The sequence below is a fragment of the Protopterus annectens genome, chromosome 5.part0 (genome assembly GCF_019279795.1).
Source record: "Protopterus annectens isolate FY-2018-M chromosome 5.part0, PAN1.0, whole genome shotgun sequence".
NCBI classification, from domain to species: domain Eukaryota; kingdom Metazoa; phylum Chordata; order Ceratodontiformes; family Protopteridae; genus Protopterus; species Protopterus annectens.
Genome location: NC_056735.1, coordinates 1385463559 through 1385483100, shown reverse-complemented (window position 1 = coordinate 1385483100; position 19542 = coordinate 1385463559). Strand labels below are relative to the sequence as shown.

Below are 19542 nucleotides of genomic sequence, written 5' to 3'. Positions count from 1 at the left end.
CCTCCATTCATTAGGTACAAAGGTCGTTTGGAGGCTCTGGTTGAATAGAGATTCTAGTGTCACTTACAGTTCATGATGCTTCATGCTGTTATGGAGGCATCCTGTGATATTATCATGACTCACTGATGCAGTGTTCTTGGACTTGAAGACTGCTCTCTAGTGAAGGCTGGGAGCAAGATGGATGTAGGAATTTCCTGAGGAATATCGGGGGGATTAAAGTTTGAGCCACATTTGTCAGCCAGGACATTAGTTATATCTTCCTGTTAATATGGTAATACAGGGTTTCTGTGAATGTTTCTGCATAGGACGAAGTTGTCTCAGAAAATCTATTTAGGGTGTCACTTAGTAGTGGGAAATTTGCCTTGGAGTAATTCTTAAAAGTTTTAGGGTTTCCAGGTGTCCCTAGTTTTACAATTAGCCCAAAGGAGACAGCTTTATGATCTGTCCTGACTAATGAGGATGTTATTCATGGGGGAGTGCAGCGTTCTACCATGTTTGGGAGGACCAGTTCGAGGATGTGTGAGCCCCTAGTGGGTGTGTAAACTAGCTGGTGCAGGATGTTGGCATTTAAGAAATCCAGGAATCTCTAGGTCTGTACATTGGGGGTCATGTGCCATTCCCAGTTAATACTGGGATAGATGAAGTCACCCTTGAATATTAATGAACATGGTGTTGGGTTGGATAGGAAGTGTGTCAAGTGCCTTTAAGTAAGTGTTGTGGCTTTCCTGGGTCATTGAAGGGACCTGTACTTTGTAAGAATATGTTATGGGATCTTATTTATTGTGATTTGGACTTGAAGAAGCTCAAGTCTGTTATGCAGATCGACAAGCCTTAAGGTGTGTTTACTTTTAATGTATATAGAGATACCTCCACCTTCATCCCTTCCTGTGCAGTAGCTGGTTTAAATGCGTAGAAGACACTGTAGCACTGCACTGCACTGCTACACTGCTACACTGCTGGGGTGCTCTCTATAGCTTTAAACCATCTCAGTGACAGGTATCTACACTCTCCAAGTTGAGGACAGCCTGCAAGGAGTAGAGTTTGTTGTTCAAACTCCTGACCTTGAGCGGTAGTATCTTAAGATTTTCCTGGTTTGGTATACATATATTGTAAGTTTTATCTGGTTAACAATGCACAAAAAAGGCAGTATGGGGGTGGAAATGGTGTTAGCCAATATGAAAAAATCCCAGGAGGGAGAAGAGCAGACCATTCCTAGCAAAGCAGCATGGTCTGTCAACCATGTACTCCCAGTCTGACAAATATTGTACCCTCTTCAAATGACGCTATACTTTAAGCCAGTTGTTGAAGTCAATTACTTTCTGTTCATATTGTTGCATCATCCTAGGAGAAGGGAGAATGCAACTTGATGCTAGATTAATACAAGCCTGGGACACACACTCCAAGAGCTCATTTATATCTCGATTCACCGAGGTACAGCTCCAATCATTAACACCCAGGTGGACTATGGAATAAAACAACTGTGTTTCAAGCCTGTGAGCAAGGAATCCTGAAACAGAATTTCTTTGACTGTCTGTTGTGGCTGGAGGTAAACAGATCTATTTGAAGTGGCTATGGCCACTGGTACAGTTTTAAGAGATTTGCTTGGGTGCATTCTCAGAACCTCCTGGATGATGAAAAAAAATGCTTGGATAGTGATTTAGTGTTTGCCCCCTCTGCTGAAGAGGTGATCAAAAAGAGTAATGAAAGGGGCAAGCTGATCCAGGGAATCTCTAAGATATGTCAGCCCTCCTTTTCCAAATTCTTCAGGGGAGTTTGCTTCTCCTCATCCAGTTTTGGAAAAAAAAAACAGAAATAAACAGAAGAAGGGGCAAGGAGGTTCCAAAAAGAAGGTTACTGCAGCAAGTTTTCTGTCAGTTATTATGTTTCCAAAAAATAGTCTCAAACCTCCCAAAACAAAGGGACAGTCCAACAAGTATGAATAACTATACAAGTCACCATGTGCCCCCACCCTGGCCAGTTTTCTTTTGTATAAAGTCTGAATCTCCATGTTTCTCTTTGGCAACAGATTGTTTCAGACAGATGGGTTCTGAAAATCATTCATCATGGTTACAGATGGCAGTGGGAGGAAATTCAGGTAATTTCTCATCCTGCAGACTAGACTCTTGTTTCCACCTGTTCTTCATCATATTCTTTCCCACAGAGTGCTAGAACCAGTTCTTCCTTTCCTGGTGGAGAAGGGTTTTTATTCAAGGATGTTCCTATTGCCAAAGAAAGGAAATGCTTGGAGGCTAGTCACAACCTGTTACCTCTTCTTCCTCTTTCAAGTTTCCTGGTATCACTAGACCTTAGAGATTCTTATCATTACATCCCTATTCATCCAGACTTCAGATGTTTCTTAAGGTTTTGTGTGTCTGGATCACATTATCAGTTCTCTGCCTTACCCTCTGGACTATCCACTGTACCAAGAATGTTCACAAAGTGTTTAGCTACAATTATATCTCATTGCAGGCTACAGGATATCCACATTTTCCATATTTACATGACCTGCTCATCTTTGCAGTCTTTTTCAAAATGTTAGGAGTCTCTTTCATGAGTGAGAGATCTCTTGCACAAGCTAGGATTCCAATTTAACATTCAAAAGTGTTTCTTGACTACCTCAAACAGGATTGTGTTCCTGGGATGTCAATCAGACACCTCAGTTCAAATGATTTTTCTTCCACAGGAAAAAATAGATCTTTACTTAGATCTATTTCTAAGGTCTTCCACTCAGACTTCAGTCAATGCAAGAGAATACCTTAGGATTATGGCTCTCATTGCATCTATGATTCTCACGATACCCTTGGCAAGACATGAGAAAGGTACAATAGTATCTGAAATCTCTTCGGTTCCAGCATCAACGCAATTTATCTTTTCAGATCCCAGTGCTGGGGTTTGTTAGAAGAGAAATTTGTTTGGTGGAGACATTAGATATCCTTAAATTCTGGTTTCCCCTTCTCCCTTCCTGCTCCAAAGTAATCAATCACCACAGACATTTTGGACTTTGCTTGGGGAGCAGTTTCTGGATAGATTAAAGTACAGGGGGTGTGGACATAAATGACAGATGCAAGCACATAATTATCAAGGAGATGCTTGTCCTGATCAAGGTACTCACGCTAAACCATCTTTGGTACCCAGGACCTCTTCAAGTGGTTACAGATAATATCACAGTCATGTGGTACATCAACAAGCAAGGGGTAACCAGGTCATACCCACTTTACAGACTACCCATGTTAGCTCCAGTTATAGCTTCTCAGCAGTGCCAATTTACAGGCATTCTACATTACATCAGAGCAAAACTGTGTGGTAGGCAAGTTGAGCAGGACCAGGGCAGACCCTCATGAATGGAAACTAGATCATGGGGGTCTTCCAAGATCTGAGCCAACTGTGGGGAGTTCTTCAACTATATCTGTTTGTCTCTTCTCTGAAAAACCAACTGTCAAAATTCTGTTCTAGGACTCTACCAAGAAGGCCTGGAAGACAGATACCTTTTCTTTTCATTGGATAGAAATGTTTCTTGTATGCCGTTCCACCCTTTCCACTAATATTGAGGGTACTTCTGAAGGTTCAGAAGGAATCCCCCAAGATCACTGCGGCAACTCCTCTTCTGGCCCAGACAACTGTGGTACTCCCTTCTTTTGAAATGGCCAGGAGCAATTACCTCAGGCTTCCTCACAGAATTAATCTGCTCACACAAGGACAGGGGTGTTTGATACACCCCAACATCAGTCATGTTCAAATGGCTACCTGGATGACAGGGTATTAATTCCTTTTAGGCACCTGTTTTCTATAAGTGTGCATCAGGTACTAATAGAGCCAAAGAAAGAATGCTACTAGAAAATAACGTATTAGTAAATAGAAAAAGTTTTCTAGCTGATACCCATGCACTTTCCCCACCTAACCATCTACTCTCTCTACACTAATTGTATTTCCATACTCCTCCGATTTCCAACAACTTTGCTCCATGGATTTTACTTATTCTTTATTGTTGTCTTGTGTATATATGTAAATATTGTAAATAGTTTGCTCTTCCTTTTATCTTCCTCCCTAACATTTATGCCTGTTCCACCATTCTGCCACAACAAGACTCAGACTCTATGTAATCTTTTTAACCAACCATGTCAATACATATGCTATGTAACCATTGTACCTCATACTGTCTCTGTATCACAATTTACCAGTATTCATAAAACTTAATATTATCTGTTGTATCTTAATGTATCTATACCTTTGAATCTTAATTTTAATTTTATCTGTTGTTTTTTAATTTTACTATGTAATGTGGAGCTTTTCTCCCCGGGCCTCCACTGAAAACGGGGTCCTGAGCCCAGTGGACCTCCCCGGTCATCAAACTGGAATAAATAAATGAATAAATATAAATAAATAAATAACCAGCACCCATTCAGAGATAGTTGTTCTCTGGTTTTACAATATTTGTGTGTTACTATCCTATGATCTTTCTTATTCACCAAGGTTCATTTATCAGCCATTTCAGCATGCCTGCCCAAGGACCCTCCTCTTTCAATGCAGTCTCATGTCAAAATGGTCTTGAAAGGGATTTTGAATAGGAGACCTCCAAGTAATCTGGTGGCCCCCTCCTTGGGATCTGGGATCTTAAATTTGTGTTACAACAGCTAACACTGGCATCATCTGAATCAGCTAATCTGACTGATTTCAGGTTCTTAACACAGAAAATAGCTTTACTGATTGCTCTGGTCTCTGCAAGAACAGTTTCTGAGTTGCAAGTTCTTATCCCTACTTCATTTTCTACAGCGACAGGGTTTCTTTGAGAGCTAATCCTTCTTTTATGCCTAAAATGGTATCCAAGTTTACTTTAAGCCAAACTATCCATCTCCCCATTTTCTTTCCTGAACCTAAAATGAGGGAAAAAGGATACTGGATACATTGGATGTCCACATACAACCCAGGTACTATCTTGACAGAACTAAATATTTCATAGCTTTTGATCAATTGTCCATTTCTTGTGAAGGCAAGAAGAAGGGGACAACCTGTGTCAAAACAGACTGTTCCAAATGTTTGCCTAAGGCTACTACCTTTTGTTATACTCACTATGACAAATCTATTCCAGGCAGGGGCAAGACCCACTCCACCAGGTCCTTGGCTTCATCTATGCTGTTTTGGAAATGGTTGGATTCAAGAAGTATTCTATAAACTGCTACTTCGTCTTCTGTACATAGTTTTGCCAAGCACTATAAGCTTATAACTTCCCTAGGTCCAGATCAGGCTTTGTATGAACCATTCTCCAGGGGCTAGACTTTTCTCCTTTCACTTCCTTCCACCTTCCAGTAAACTAGGATAATCTACCCATAAGGCTACTGTAGTAGTGATCAACATGATGAACATAGTATAGTTGTGTAAGGAAACATACCAGTAAAAAATCTATTTTCTTTAACAGAAATACATTATTCCACAGAGTGATTGAAAATCTTTGCACCCTAATAGGTGACTAAAAAACCAAAGGCAGATTTGTAATAAGACTATTGTATCTAAGCACAACACAGTTCTAAAATTAAAAAAAAAATGGCTTTCAACTGCTTTGGTAAAACAGCAAATCACTTTTGCAAATGATCTGGTCCATAGGCATGGCTTAGATCACTGACATCAATTAAAAAGCAAAGTGTTGGGAATTGTCATCAACACCACACTAGCATACTTTATTCACAGACCAGGGAGTTTGCTCCTCCTGTAAAACTGTAGCAGTACAGATTCCTAAGTGCCATCTTGTATGCCAAGAGGCATTGATTGCTACTGAAGTAAAACTAAAAGACTGCCTGCCATGTACATGATACATAATAAATGGAAAGAAAACAGATTTGCCTTTACAGTAACACCATGGGGAAAACTGGCATAAAGTCAGTAATATTGATAATGACATAAGCAAACATTTTTTTAGTTTGTTATCAGAACCTTGTGTAAATCAGTTACCAAATATGCAGAAGCACATTAGGCAGCAGTAGGCTGAATTCTCATGTTTTTCATATATATCCTTAATTATACATTATCAAATCCTGAAGAAAATTTAAAAAAAATTACAAACTCACATAAAATTCAGATGGTCTGGCATTCTTTCCAGCTCTGATAGCCTCAGCAACTCCCAGATTAAAGGCAGCAACTTTCTGACTGTGTTCTCTGGCTGCTTGCATATCTTCCTGTTTTTCCAAAGATAAACATAGGTTTTGTTCTTATGACTAACAAAAAATTGAAAAAAATGCTGAAAAACACACTACACTAGAAGCATTTTGAAGGTGAAAAAACTTTACAACAGTTGAAATTAATATGCAAGGTAGTGCTGCCTTTTTTTACAAACAAGTTAGAGAGAACCTGATTTTCACATATGCCCTACTTGCAATGTTTTGTTCATAATCCAAATGTCTCTGGACTTTTTTGCAATGCTGTAGAAAAGCTGTATACTTGAATTACTATTTCAAACAAAACAACCAAAGCAATAGTTATGTCAATCTAAGTCAAGTATAAAACTTTTAATCTTTTTAAACTCTGTGCGCATTATTAAAGTGGGTTAAAATACATGTTGCTCTTCTCCAAATGCCACAGATACACTATAGTAAACAGTGACAGTCTACTCAAATTTTGTTTAGGAATGGAAATGACTATATTTCAGGATGTTCAGATTCTTTATCTCCCAATATACCTCTCAAAAGATAAGAGAAATAGCAAGAAGAATGCAAACTCAGAAAGGCAACAGTCAGCCAAGGTAGGATATCCACTAAGTTGCACATGGGCTTTCCCTTAGTAACTTCTATTTCTATAAAATCTTAGACTGCATAAATGTAACTACTGTACGTTTATAAATGTAAATAGAAATGTAACTACTCTGTGTTTAACTGGAACTAAGTATAATGCAATGTAAGAAATGGAGCTTTTCTCCCCGGGCTTCTGATGAAAATGGGTATTACCCAGTTGGACTTTCCCAGTAAACAAAGACAAATATAAATAAATAAATAAATACGGAGCACATCTTGTTATATTGCACTGCATACATTGTGCACTCCAGAATATTGATTTGGGTGGGTGACAGTCTTTGGCAATGGTCCTTAGAACCAATTTCAAGCCTGCTTTCACTAACAGTAGCCTCAAAGTACCACTGCACTGAATGATTTCCTTTTTACAGGCTTTGCTTCAGAAGTAACATATAAAGCTATTGGAATATTCTGCCCATGGCTGGAATGCAGCATTATTTCTGGCTTTTAAAAACATTATTTATCAACTGTCATGTTTGAGTCACAATTGAAAAATAAATGCTACTCTGCCCGACGTAATAAAATATTAAAATGTTACAGGCCAGGTGACATGATATTTTTCCTGATAAATATTTCTGTCAGTGGGCATAAAATTTCTCACATGTACTTGGCACCTGCAATATTCTGCCATGTATATAATGTAATAATGTAAAAATATTTGCAAGTATTTAATTCATATTGAGTTACTATATGGGAGTTATTTCCTACCTAGGATGAGAGAAATTTTCGTCAAATCAAAAACAAGTTTGGACAGTGTGTAGCAACTTCACTCTTTAACGTAGTTAGGAGAAGTGGGAAATTTTCCCTCCTTGTACTCTGTCAGCTGAGATAAGTCAATGGGAAGGCACTGCCAAGAAGACTTATTAACTGCCAGAATAATTCACAGCTGGATGGTGTATCCCTTGACAAGGGTCAATACACATGCATTATTAATAACCAGAGCGAGAGATACAACACTGAGGAAATATCACATGCCAGTATTTTACATTACTGATCCAACATGATCATTCAGAACATTACATTTTTCTTGTCAGTCTTCAGTCTTTATTTTGTTAGCTACATACCTCTAGCCCATGCAGGGATCTGACAGTAACTGTTAATTCAGGTCAAGTATCTCTCAGTTTTCCTAGTAAGGCCTTATTAAGTTTAATTATGTTTGCTGCCAAAAAATCAATGACTAGAAAATGGAAATCAAAGCCTAATCAACTGTATTTAAAGTAGTGAATATTATAAAAGAGAAAAAAGAACTGGAAGATGGCTATTTAGAAAAGGGAAGGAGCAAATTACATATAAATAAAGGGACATTGTAGGAGCAATACCTGCAGAATAATGTTCAGGATAAGTAAGTTTTAAGGGAAGGTAGGAATTTGGTAGTTTATGTAATCTTGGAGTGATGATAGCTACAAAGAAAGAAACAAAATATGTGATGTATAATATATGCAAATGCAAAAAATGTTGACATGGTTTGTTTTCTTTTCTGTTAATATATGTTTGCCTATGTCTTAAGTGATAAATTAGGTGTTTAAAAATATATATCAGTTGGTCTTACTATCAAATTCCTACTAGGGCATTATTTTTCTTAAACGGAGATTGATTACAATGCTTGCGGTTTAGCATTTTTCATTATTACTGTCATCAGCCTGATTTTTATCCACCTTATTATTAGTAGGCACTGGAACACCAAGATTATATGATTTATTTCATTGGACCAATCAATGTTTTTCAATATAGCTACTTGAGTTTTTGTACCACCACTTGGCCTTCATCAGATGTTAATGAGTTTGTTTTAATTAATTGCTAAAAGAAAGATAACTAGGCCTCCCTCTCATAACAGACCACATCATTCTTCTGTTCTTAACTATACCATGTTGATACCTCACTTCCTATCCATGTCTGTATCCTGTTTCGGTAAATATGTCCCTCTGTAAATTACTCTTCAAGACCTCACTGATATTTCCTTAAAGTCTGCAAGTCTATTTTATTTATTCCTTTTCTTGAATCTCAATGTATCCTCTGGTGCAGTGTTTATTTCCAGTCTGAATATCAAAGAATAGTCTGTTCCTACACTTTGCACAGATACAACTTTGCTTATTTAATACAAATTAATCCCTTATAACAGTTTTTAGAGTGGAAGCATTTCTGTGGGGGTGTCTGATTTATCACCTTCCACCAGTTTTTTTTGTTTTGTTTTGTTACTTATTTTAACTTATCAGTTTCCCTCCACCACCCAAAAGGATGCATGGAACTGCTTGATGGGTGGACAGGTGACCAATAGTGACATGTAGCATTTTGCCTCACCTTTGCTGCAGCTTAGCAATGTCTCCATCCTTTCACCTCTTTGGACTATACTCCATACATCAGCATCACCAGCCTCCACCAAAGGTTGTTGAAGGGAGTGCCCATGCAATAGCCCACCTCTCCTGAATAGGCACACCCATCCCTCTCTAGTGCTCCATCAGTTGCTCAAGCAAGTAATTGAACCCAGGTCATCTGAGCTGTAGTCAAGGCTTTATTCTACTATGCCACCTAACTTATGGAATAAGCATTTTTTCCTAAATCAAACTACTAAAGCAACAGTCCTGAAAATTTTCAGTAATAAATTTCTAATGTTATCTTAATTTGTCTTTTTAGAATAAAAGCTGAGTGGTTGTTTTATAGCGCATTACATCTGCTTAACTAAAGGACATTTGAATGAAAACATGAATTCACTAAGAAATGAAGAGTGAGATTGCTATAAGTGAATTCATCCTCAAGTCTTGGTGAGCACCTTCAAATGGTGGAACCTACTGTTTTAAATAATATCTCCAAGACAATACTAAACATTAACTGCATTGTATATCAAGGAAAGCAAAAAAAGGAAACATGACTTGGGTTCCAGCAAAGGCTCTGGTGCTGTGGCTGGAAAAAGATGCAACACGCAATCATCGATGAGAGAAAACATTACTACCACAGAACCAGGTCATGCTGTGATGAATCCTTCTATGACAGATGAATCAAGTAGTCCACAAAACAATAAAGAAGCTGATTTGCCAAGTGAAAGGCACAGAGGCAATAATACGAACAATTGAGGATAAAAAGGAGACAGTATAGTTGTGTAAGTACACAACAACCAAAATGAAGAGTAAAATTTCAAACAGTAAGGCTAGTGAAAAACACAGAATGCAAAGTTGGTCATGAATAAAATTGAATATAAAATAATCCAGTGCCTCGGCAAACAAGCCTTTCTCAGATTTAATACAAATCAAGAATAACTCCACGGTTAAATAACAGAGTGTATCACCAAACATCAAATAGAGATTAAAAGAATTAAGACAATAAAATAATTAACACTTCATTGTAAAAGAGCCTTCCACTCAACTTCTTTGTTCAAGCCCTGAGGCAACAATGTGCCAAATTTCAATATAAAAACTGTTTCTTTATATAACATATTTTTTAGCACAGCAACATCTTTAACACAAGCCTGCCCCAAAATACAAGCTTTTAAATCAGTATATACTCCTGAATGTATCTGATGGAAGTGAAAAGCCACTGGACTATACAGATTTTTGTTTTTTATGTCTCTTATATGTTCCTGTAATATGACCTTAAACATTCTTTTAGTATCCACTATGTAAAAACGGCCACAGGAACAGGGCAAAGAATACATCACTCCCTTTGTAGTGCAGGAGTAAATGGCTGTAGGCTTAAAATTTATCCCATTTCATTTATAAAATAATCTAGCCACATGATTACACACTGAACACTTGCCACATGCAAATGCACCTAAACTAATCAAAGGCCTTGTGAGAATTTCACTAGGAAGAACAAATAAATTCTGGACAACCAAATCATTGATGAAACAGTTGTGTAAGTAAATTGATGTTCAAATGATCACTGTTACTGTAGTGTAAGCTATATGGGTTATAACCTGCATACAGTGTAAAGCTTCAGGGCACCCATGCACCCAAACCATTATCAGCACAAGCTGAGCTGATTAAAACATCAGGTTAGGGCACCAAGCCCTTCAGAAATTTCATACCAAGTTAGAGAGGAAGGCTATACCCTGAGAGGATGTTACTAGGAAAATAAAACAATTCCTGTCCACACCCTGGCATGAAAACATACAAAAACAATGGGAATGGAAAGAGGGAGGAAGTGGTTAATACAGCAGTGATCATTCAAGCATCTACTGTTATGGCAAGTTTATGTTTATCATTATGAACACTGCTGCAGCAGTCTTAAGTTATACGGGTAGATTACAGTAACTTAAAATACCTGGGAGGTGGAAGGGGAAGGGTCCAGGAGCCCATGGAAATGGTTTTAGCAGTCTGTCCTAGGTGTGGAGAAGAAATCTAGTTTATAATCCTTTGCAACAGTATGCACAGAGGACCAGGACACTGTTTTTAGAGTACTACTAGACTCCAACCCTTTCCAGAAATCCATAGATGAAGCCAAGGCCCTGGCAGAGTGAGTCTTGACCCCGACTGGAATAGTTTTGTTGTGGGGGGAATAAAAAAAGGTAATAGCCTGAAAAAAGAAGGTATGTACTTAACATAACATTACATCTGTGTTGTCCATTTTCATTCTTCCTCAACTGATGAGTTCATATCCGAACCATTGGATCTGACTTAGCTGTTGCAGACGTTCGTGGCAACACAAATCTCAGATTTTGTTTGCTGGCTATAGCATAAAAAATAATTCTCATACAAATAAACATAAATTTACATACAGAAAAAAGGCTAGATAAGGCTTTATCTGGAGCTTTATCATGCCTGGAGTATACAAACATTTTTATATCCACTCACTTTTCCAGAAAACCATAAGGATGGGGGTTGGTGGCAGAGGAGTTGAAGAAGGATGAAAATGGACAACACAGATGGAACATTATAGTAAGTACTTAACTTCTTTATCTGATGTCAATTTTCATTTTCTCCTCAACTAACGGGACAGAGTCCTCAGCTACCTAAATCCCAGGGTGGACTCAAAGAAGAATATTTCTAAGCAGCATTTTTTTTTACATGTGCTTTGGCTGTGGAAGCGTTTTTTTTTAAACAGCTTTACTGAATTATCACTTGTGACATAGGCAAATTTACATTTATACAAAAGTAATAAAACTATTAACATAAAAAAGAAGTTATGTACTTACCATAACATACCATGTGTGTTGTCCATCTCGACTTTTATTCTCACTGATGGGTTCGGATCCAATGTGTCGGATCCGTCTCAGCCTTTCCAACAGCTCGAGGTCCTCAGCAAAGCTTATGGGCTCCCTTCCCTACCCATAATGCAGTTCCCCAACTTCCTCAGATCTTGTTTGCCCTTCTAGAAAAGAAGATAACCTACACAGTAGCTATAATCTTTTTGAGGTCAATGTGAGTATCTCTGAGGTTATGGAGATCCATAAATCCACTGTCCACTAGGTCTTCCAGAAGATCTGGAAGGGGGCATGGAGGGTGGGTATGTGACAAATAAAGGTTGAGATGAACAACACACATGGAATGTTATGGTAAGTACATAACTTCTTTATGTGCTGTTGTCAATCTCACCTTTATTCTCACTTATGGGACCGCGTCCCATGCAACTGAATTCCTGGGTGGCTCATGGGAGAATATTTCTCAAAACCATAGAACCAAACGAAGCTCTACTCCTGGAGGCCAAGTCCAATTTGTAATGAGTAATTAAGGTATGTGGTTTTGCACACACAGCTGCGGCACAAATATCATCCCAAGGCAGATATATATTGGAACAACTAGTAAGCTGACAAGTCATTCAATAACCCATTAGAAAACTGGTTTGTTGGTTCCACTTTTTAATGAAATAAAAATAAAAATAAAAAATACAATAATGCGACAACAATTCTCCGTACTAAGCGCTTTCACCCACAATCGTATAGGGCATCTTCAGAGTACAAATTCTTCACTAAAAAGCCATCCTTTATATAGTTGGAATTAAATGAATAATTAATTAATTGGTTAATGATGTAATTGTATAATAACATAATTACTAGTAAGACACTGGAGAAACAGTATAAAAGAAACATCTAGAGAAACAGTGTAAAAACACTGAAAATTTTTCGGAGTCCCAAAACGTGTGTCCAATACTGTAAACCTTAAATAAAACATAACTTTCATTTTCTAGTAATTATTTGATAAACACTAAATATAAATAAAGATTAATCAAAGTTAACAGTGTTTGCCAGTATTTAACAGATGAAAATTATTTGCCAGATAAAAAAGTTTAACGGATAAAAGCATAAAACAGTAGACATAAAAGCCGAAATTATAACATGCTGTTGATCTCACAAGATATAGATCTCACAGGTTCTACACATATTATACTCATATTTAAAATATAAAATTCATATACATATACTAAAATTATAAATTATTAAATATATATTATGAATTATGAATTGTGAATTGTGAAATAAGTAGTGTGTAATACTTCCACGATCCATCTACATCAGTAATATCTTGAATAAATTACACTTGTATTTAATTTATTTATAATGAAATAAATAAATAAATAAATAAATATATAAATATATGTGTATAAGTCCATTCTTCAATAACATGTTTTTCCAGTAATAATCAATCGTTAAAAAATTTAAAAATGGTCATAGATCAAAATTTATAATATTAAAAATGTTTAAATCATACTTAAATAAAATATGATTTTAATTTAAGTACACTAATAATAGAAACAGAATCGTTGATGCCTGGCAGCATACAGGCATTAAGCCTAAGTTGCCAAAGGCATTCTTTGGCTTCCAAAATGACTTTTTCATCACCCCCCTTCTGTACATTGTGTGGAGTTCTGTCAATAATAAAGAATAGAAATCTCTTAAAATTTGCACATTTGACGCTATGATTGTATAAGGCACTGGTATTTTTGTGTTTTTTAATATCTCTGACATGTTCTGCTATACGTACTCTGAGCTTTCTAATTGTTTTACCAACATAGAAAGCTTGACATGTGGAGCAAGTAGCAACATAAACCACCATAGTTGAATTACAATTACCGTGGCCCAGACATCTGATTGTTTTTCCAAAATTTGTTATAGCAACGTAAGGGCCATTGTTAATGTATTTGCAAAACTGACATGCTCCACATTTACTCATTCTTGACCTTTTGAAATTGTCACTATTGGTACTAGTTTCAAAAATATCTTTCAGATTTCTACCTCTACTATATGTGATCTTAGGATATGTGCCTACCACTTCCGATACTTCTCCATTGTTACTAATAACACTATTCCAAATTTCATGTATAATGCTCGCAATTTCAGGAGATGTTTCATTGTAAGGTAATATAAAGGTGTCCTGTCTAGACTTAGCTTTTTTATCTTCGATTGTGTTACTGACACCAAATATAATAATGGGTCTGTATAATGAATGTCTTTTAACATTAATCTCTTTCTTAACATTAAAAACTAAGTCATTTGGATAACCCCTGTCCAAAAACATCTTAGATAGTTTTTCCATCTCCAAATTAAATGCTTCATCGTTGCTAATAATTCTGGACAGCCTTACCATCTGACCCTTAACTAAGTTTTTCTTTTGGTAATATGGATGTCAGCTGTCAAAGTGTAAAAAAGAGTTTGAGAAAGTCTCTTTCATAAATATATTAGATTCTATGTTGTTATTCTGGAATGAAAAAAAATATATCCAAAAATGCACAATCATTGTTGTATATTTGATTGGTAAATTTAAGAAAACTAGATGTCTTACCTAAATATTCTACAAATTCAACAAATTCTTCCTTACTACCCTTCCAAACAATCAGTATATCGTCCAAATACCTTAAATAAACAACAATTGTATTCCAAAACGCAGATGTAAAAACATGCTCTGTCTCTCAGTGTGTTAAAACCAGGTTTGCATATATTGGGGCACACCTTGCCCCCATGGCCACACCAGTTTTTTGTCTGTAATATTCCTCGTTCATATATAAAAAATTGTTTTCAAGAACTATTTCCATCAGTTCTGTCAAGAATCTACATTTCGGTCCTTCCATCCCACTAAATTTTAATAGGGTGGCCTCAAACATTTCCAAACCTTCTGTGTGTGGAATTACTGTGAATAAATTCACTACATCTATGGTCGCCAGAAAAAAATTAGGCCCTATTTTTTCCTTATTTTGTCTTATTAATTCCAGACAATGCCATGAATCCTTTAACACATGTGGTAGTTTATTCAATGTCTCCTTACAATGAAAATCTATGTATGCCCCAATGGCCTCTGTCTTGGATCCTCTAGCTGAAACAATAGGACGAAATGTGGGGTTCTGTGGATTTTTATGAATTTTAGGAATTCCGAAAATGGATGGAATAACTGGAAACTCAACTGATAAATAAGAAAACTCATCCTTATTAATAATGCCATCCATTAAATATTCGTATAACAACCAATCAATTTTTGTGTATGCTCTATACATTTCACTTTTACTTACTTTTTCGTAGGTGTTACTGTCATCCAACATATTAGTCATCTTATTGTAGTAATCTGTATTTGTCATTATAACTACACCCCCTCCTTTGTCCGGTTTCATGATTCTATAATTGCCTGACGTAGTTAATTCTCTCAGACAAAATACTTCCGCTGAAGTCAAGTTTTGCATGTTGTATGTTTTTTTATTTAGTAGTCTCCTAATCTGGCTTTCACATAATGCTTCAAAAATGTGAATCATGAAATTCTGTGGGGGTATAAATATGCTGCTGCGTTTTAAAGTGAAGTTGCCAGAATCAGAAGTGTGATTCATGCTGTTTGAAAAAAAGATTTTTAAATTCAAAATTCTAGTGTATAATTTTAAATTAATTAGTAGTTTGCCTATATCTAACTTAAATGAAGGCACAAAGGTAAAACCTCTACTAAATAAAGCTAAAAAATCCTTGTCAAACTTTTTGTCCGTAAAGTTGTATATACTAAAACCCCCCTCAGTAACAATGGAACAATAATTGTCACTGTCAATACTACCGGAAATTGTTGCTGTATCATAGTCTAATGCTCAGTGTCCATAAATTGTTGTGTTAGAACAATTAATATCTGGCAACTGAAAGGCATAGTCTGATGTAATAAAAACATTTTTGTCAGTTTGATCTAATAAAAAGCATGGACTTATCTCCGCCAAGAATTGGCTCTCTGTGCTGTTCTGTTGTAATTTCTGTTCTGCTGATAATTGTGACAGCCATAACGCTCTCATATCCGTTCTGATCTCCTGAGAGGTGGTTCTTCTAAAAAAAATCCCTGACCTTCCTCTTCAAACATGTTTTCAACTCTGTTTGTTGTCTCATTAAAAGGGGCTCTATTCACTTCCCTACCATAACCAGCCTCAGTAGTAGTAGTGTAACATTTCATGTTCCTATATTCTTTGAAATGAGTGTAAACCTTCTTGTTCTTATAATCAGAAGTGTCCCTACTAAGTTTGTGATTCTTGATATCTAACCATTTCTTAACAAATTTGTCCATATCTTTAAAAATATTTTCTAAGCGAAACTTGTTGTGTTCATATAACAAATCTTGTTTAATACTTTTATCTAACAAACACAGTTGTTCATTTAAGGATGTCAATTTATAGTTGTTGTTACGTATAACTTGCTTTAAAAGTTCCAGTCCAGTTTTATCATCCCAAGGCAACCTTGCTTGATATGCTGCAGATGTAGCTACTGACCTGGAATGTGCCTTAACAGGAAAAGGTAGAGGCTTGTTTTTAGTACTGCAGATATATGATATACAATAATTGAGCCATCTAGATAAGGTAACTTTTGAGACTGGTTGACCTTTATTAGTCTCAGAGTAAGATATAAAAAGTTGGTCTGATTGTCTTAAACCTGACGTTCTGTGCAATTAAAAATGTAATTGCCTATGTACATCCAGAAGATGTTCACCTCTGTTCTGGTAATTAGGAAAGAACACTGGTAACTTGATAGATTGATTTGGGTTACTTTTTGATGCGACCTTTGGCAGAAAGAAGGAATTAGTGCATAAAGAAACTCTAGCCTTATGAAAAATCAGGTAAGGGAGCTTGGAAGACAAGGCCTGCAACTCTGAGACTCTTCTGTGTGGCTGAACATTCAAAGGGGAACAAATGATATTTGTTAAAATTAAATTTAGATCCCAGGGAGGAGATGGAGTCTTGTATGGAGGTCTAATCATTGTTGCTCCTTTAAGAAAGGCCTTGCAGAGCCTTTGTGACATAATACTAGAGCCGTTCTCTCCTACATGGAAATTCAAAATTGCTGCTAGTTGGACCTAATAGTAGAAGCAGCAGCACCTTCATGAAAACGTTTGGTTAGAAATTCCAATATAGAACGTATGAGTGCAGATAAGGGATCTACTTGGTTATCAGTCGCCCATATTAAGAACCTATTCCATTTACTCTTGTATAATTTACGTGTAGAAGTTTTATGCGAGGGCAACAGAATATGTTTTACTGGAGATGACAGATGGGGAAACCTGGCAATCAAGGGAACTGGAGCAGCCAAGCTGTCAACTAGAGGTTGTGAAGGCTGGGATCTGCTATTCCCAACTGATGTGTCAGTAAATCTGGAGCTGGGTCCAGAATCCATGGTTTGTCCTGAAGATGAGGCTGTAGAAAGGGAAACCAGATTTGATGAGGCCAATCGGGTGCAATGAGGATTATCATGGTCTCCAACAGACTTGCTTTCTGTAATAGTTTGGGAATCAGGGGAATTGGAGGGAAAGCATATAGGAATCCTGGAGGCCAATCGTGAACAAGTGCATCCCTTGGTGATTCCCCCACAGAAGGGATTAGGGCAAAGTAGTTGCTGCATTTGGCACTGGTGGGTGAAGCAAAAAGATCACAGCAAGAATGGTCCCATTTCTAGAAAATGTGTTCCACTACTTTCTAATTGAGGTACCACTCATGGGGCCATAATACAGCCCTGCTCAATTTGTCTGCAATCACGTTGGACTTCCCTGGGATGTGTGTTGCAATCAGAAAATGATTGGAAGACATCAGCCATTGCCAAACCCTTAGAGCTTCTCGACAAAGGGGTAAGATCTGATTCCTCCTTGTTTGTTTATATATCAGACTATCAATATATTGTCTAACTGAATTGCTATCATTCCTAGAGGGAGCGTGTCCTGAAATGCCTGCAACACCAAGAGCACTGCCCTCATCTCTAGGATGTCTATGTGCAAGTGAGGTTTGTGTTCCTGCCAGGTGCCTTGGACTGTCTTCCCTAGATAATGCGCACCCCCCCCCCCCCAGTCTGGGAAGCATCTGTGGTCAGCATGGCTTGAGGATGAGGGAGAATAAAGGGATGGCCTTGAGATACAGAAGGAGAATGGATCCACCACTCGAGATCCTTTTTGTGGGAATTGGTTATGAGAATCTTGTGTGACATTGGCACTTCCAGAATTGACTATTGTATGGAAAATAACCATTGAAATATTTTCATATGTAGTCAAGTTAGAGGAATAAGTATGATAGATGCTGCCATCTTCCCCAGAACCTGTAGCACTTGCTTCATAGTGGCTTGATTTTTCCTGATTAGCAGTTTCACATGTAGATGAAGATCGTGTACTCTGTTGTAAGAGAGTCTTACTATCAACATGGTTGTATCTGCCTCTGATCCTATAAAATTTAAGTTTTGAGATGGCTGTAGAGCAGATTTTTATTAATTTACAGCAAAGCCTAGAGAAGAACAAAGTTGAAGCATATAGTCCCTGGCTTGTAGCAGAAGATGCCTAGTTGGGGTGGCTATGAGCCAGTCATTCAGATATGGAAACACCCGGAATCCTCGGTGTCTCAGGTGAGCCGGCACTACTGCCATGCATTTGGTGAAACGTAACTTTGGGGGCTGTAGTGAGACCAACGGGCAGTGCTCGAAACTGGAAATGACTGGCTCCCAGCCAGAAGCACAGGTACCTTCTGGATCACCTTTCCATTTTGATGTGGTAGTATGCATCCTGAAGGTCTATACAGCACATCCAGTTGTCTTTCTCCAGGAATGGAAGTATCGACTGCAGTGTGACCATCCAGAACTTGTTTTTCTTCACCAATTTGTTGAGATTGCTGACATCCAAAATGGGATTCCAATAGTAAGTTTCGGATCCTCTCTAGTCTGCGGGGGATTTCTTGGATGACTCTTTCTTAGCAACTTTTGGATTTCTAACATTGCTTGTTCCCTTTTACTGGATGGAACACCTAGAACTGATTTGTTTTCAGGACTGGGGAGGGAGAAGGGAATGATATAACCCTTGGATATTATGTCCTGCACCCACTTGTCATGAGTTATTTTCCACCAGGTTTCTAGGTGCAATGATAGTCTTCCCCTGACCACCTCCAGAGGTGAGCAGTTGAGCACTCCTTCAGGATCACTATAAGGGTTTGCCAAAGAAAGAATATCTGGAGCCCTGATTCTGTGAGCCTCCACTGCCGTAAGGTCACTGTCTTCTGTTATTGTTTCCCCCCTCTACCCTTGAGGGAACTACCATCCTGTGTGTCTTGATAAGACCTCTGAGATTTTCTGAACCACATCTTCCACCACTACCTCTCTGACTTTTGGAAATGGTCTGGTGGGTGTAGAAAATGGACTCCAATGGCAGACAAGGTCTTACCTTCCTGCTCACACTGGGTTAGCATTTCTTTAACTTTGGGCGCAAAGAGAGATGTGTCATCGTAGGGGACATTAACAAAGGAAGTCTTGAAGGGCTCTGCGAAATCACAAAGGTGCATCCAGGCCTGCCTCCTAATCGAGATGTCTGAACCCACCACTCTACTTGCTCCATCTGTTGCATAGGAAATGAGTTTCATGGATGAG

At 37.6% G+C, this 19542-nt stretch overlaps 1 protein-coding gene across 1 annotated transcript in view; it reads right to left on the bottom strand.

The window, feature by feature from the left end:
* CCDC81 (coiled-coil domain containing 81) overlaps positions 1-19542 on the bottom strand; it is a 1631012-nt gene that overhangs the window by 545882 nt on the left and 1065588 nt on the right. Inside the window, exon 10 of the mRNA XM_044071201.1 lies at positions 6060-6167. Within this exon, the coding sequence (XP_043927136.1) occupies positions 6060-6167 (108 nt within the window). The remainder of the gene's footprint in view (positions 1-6059; positions 6168-19542) is intronic.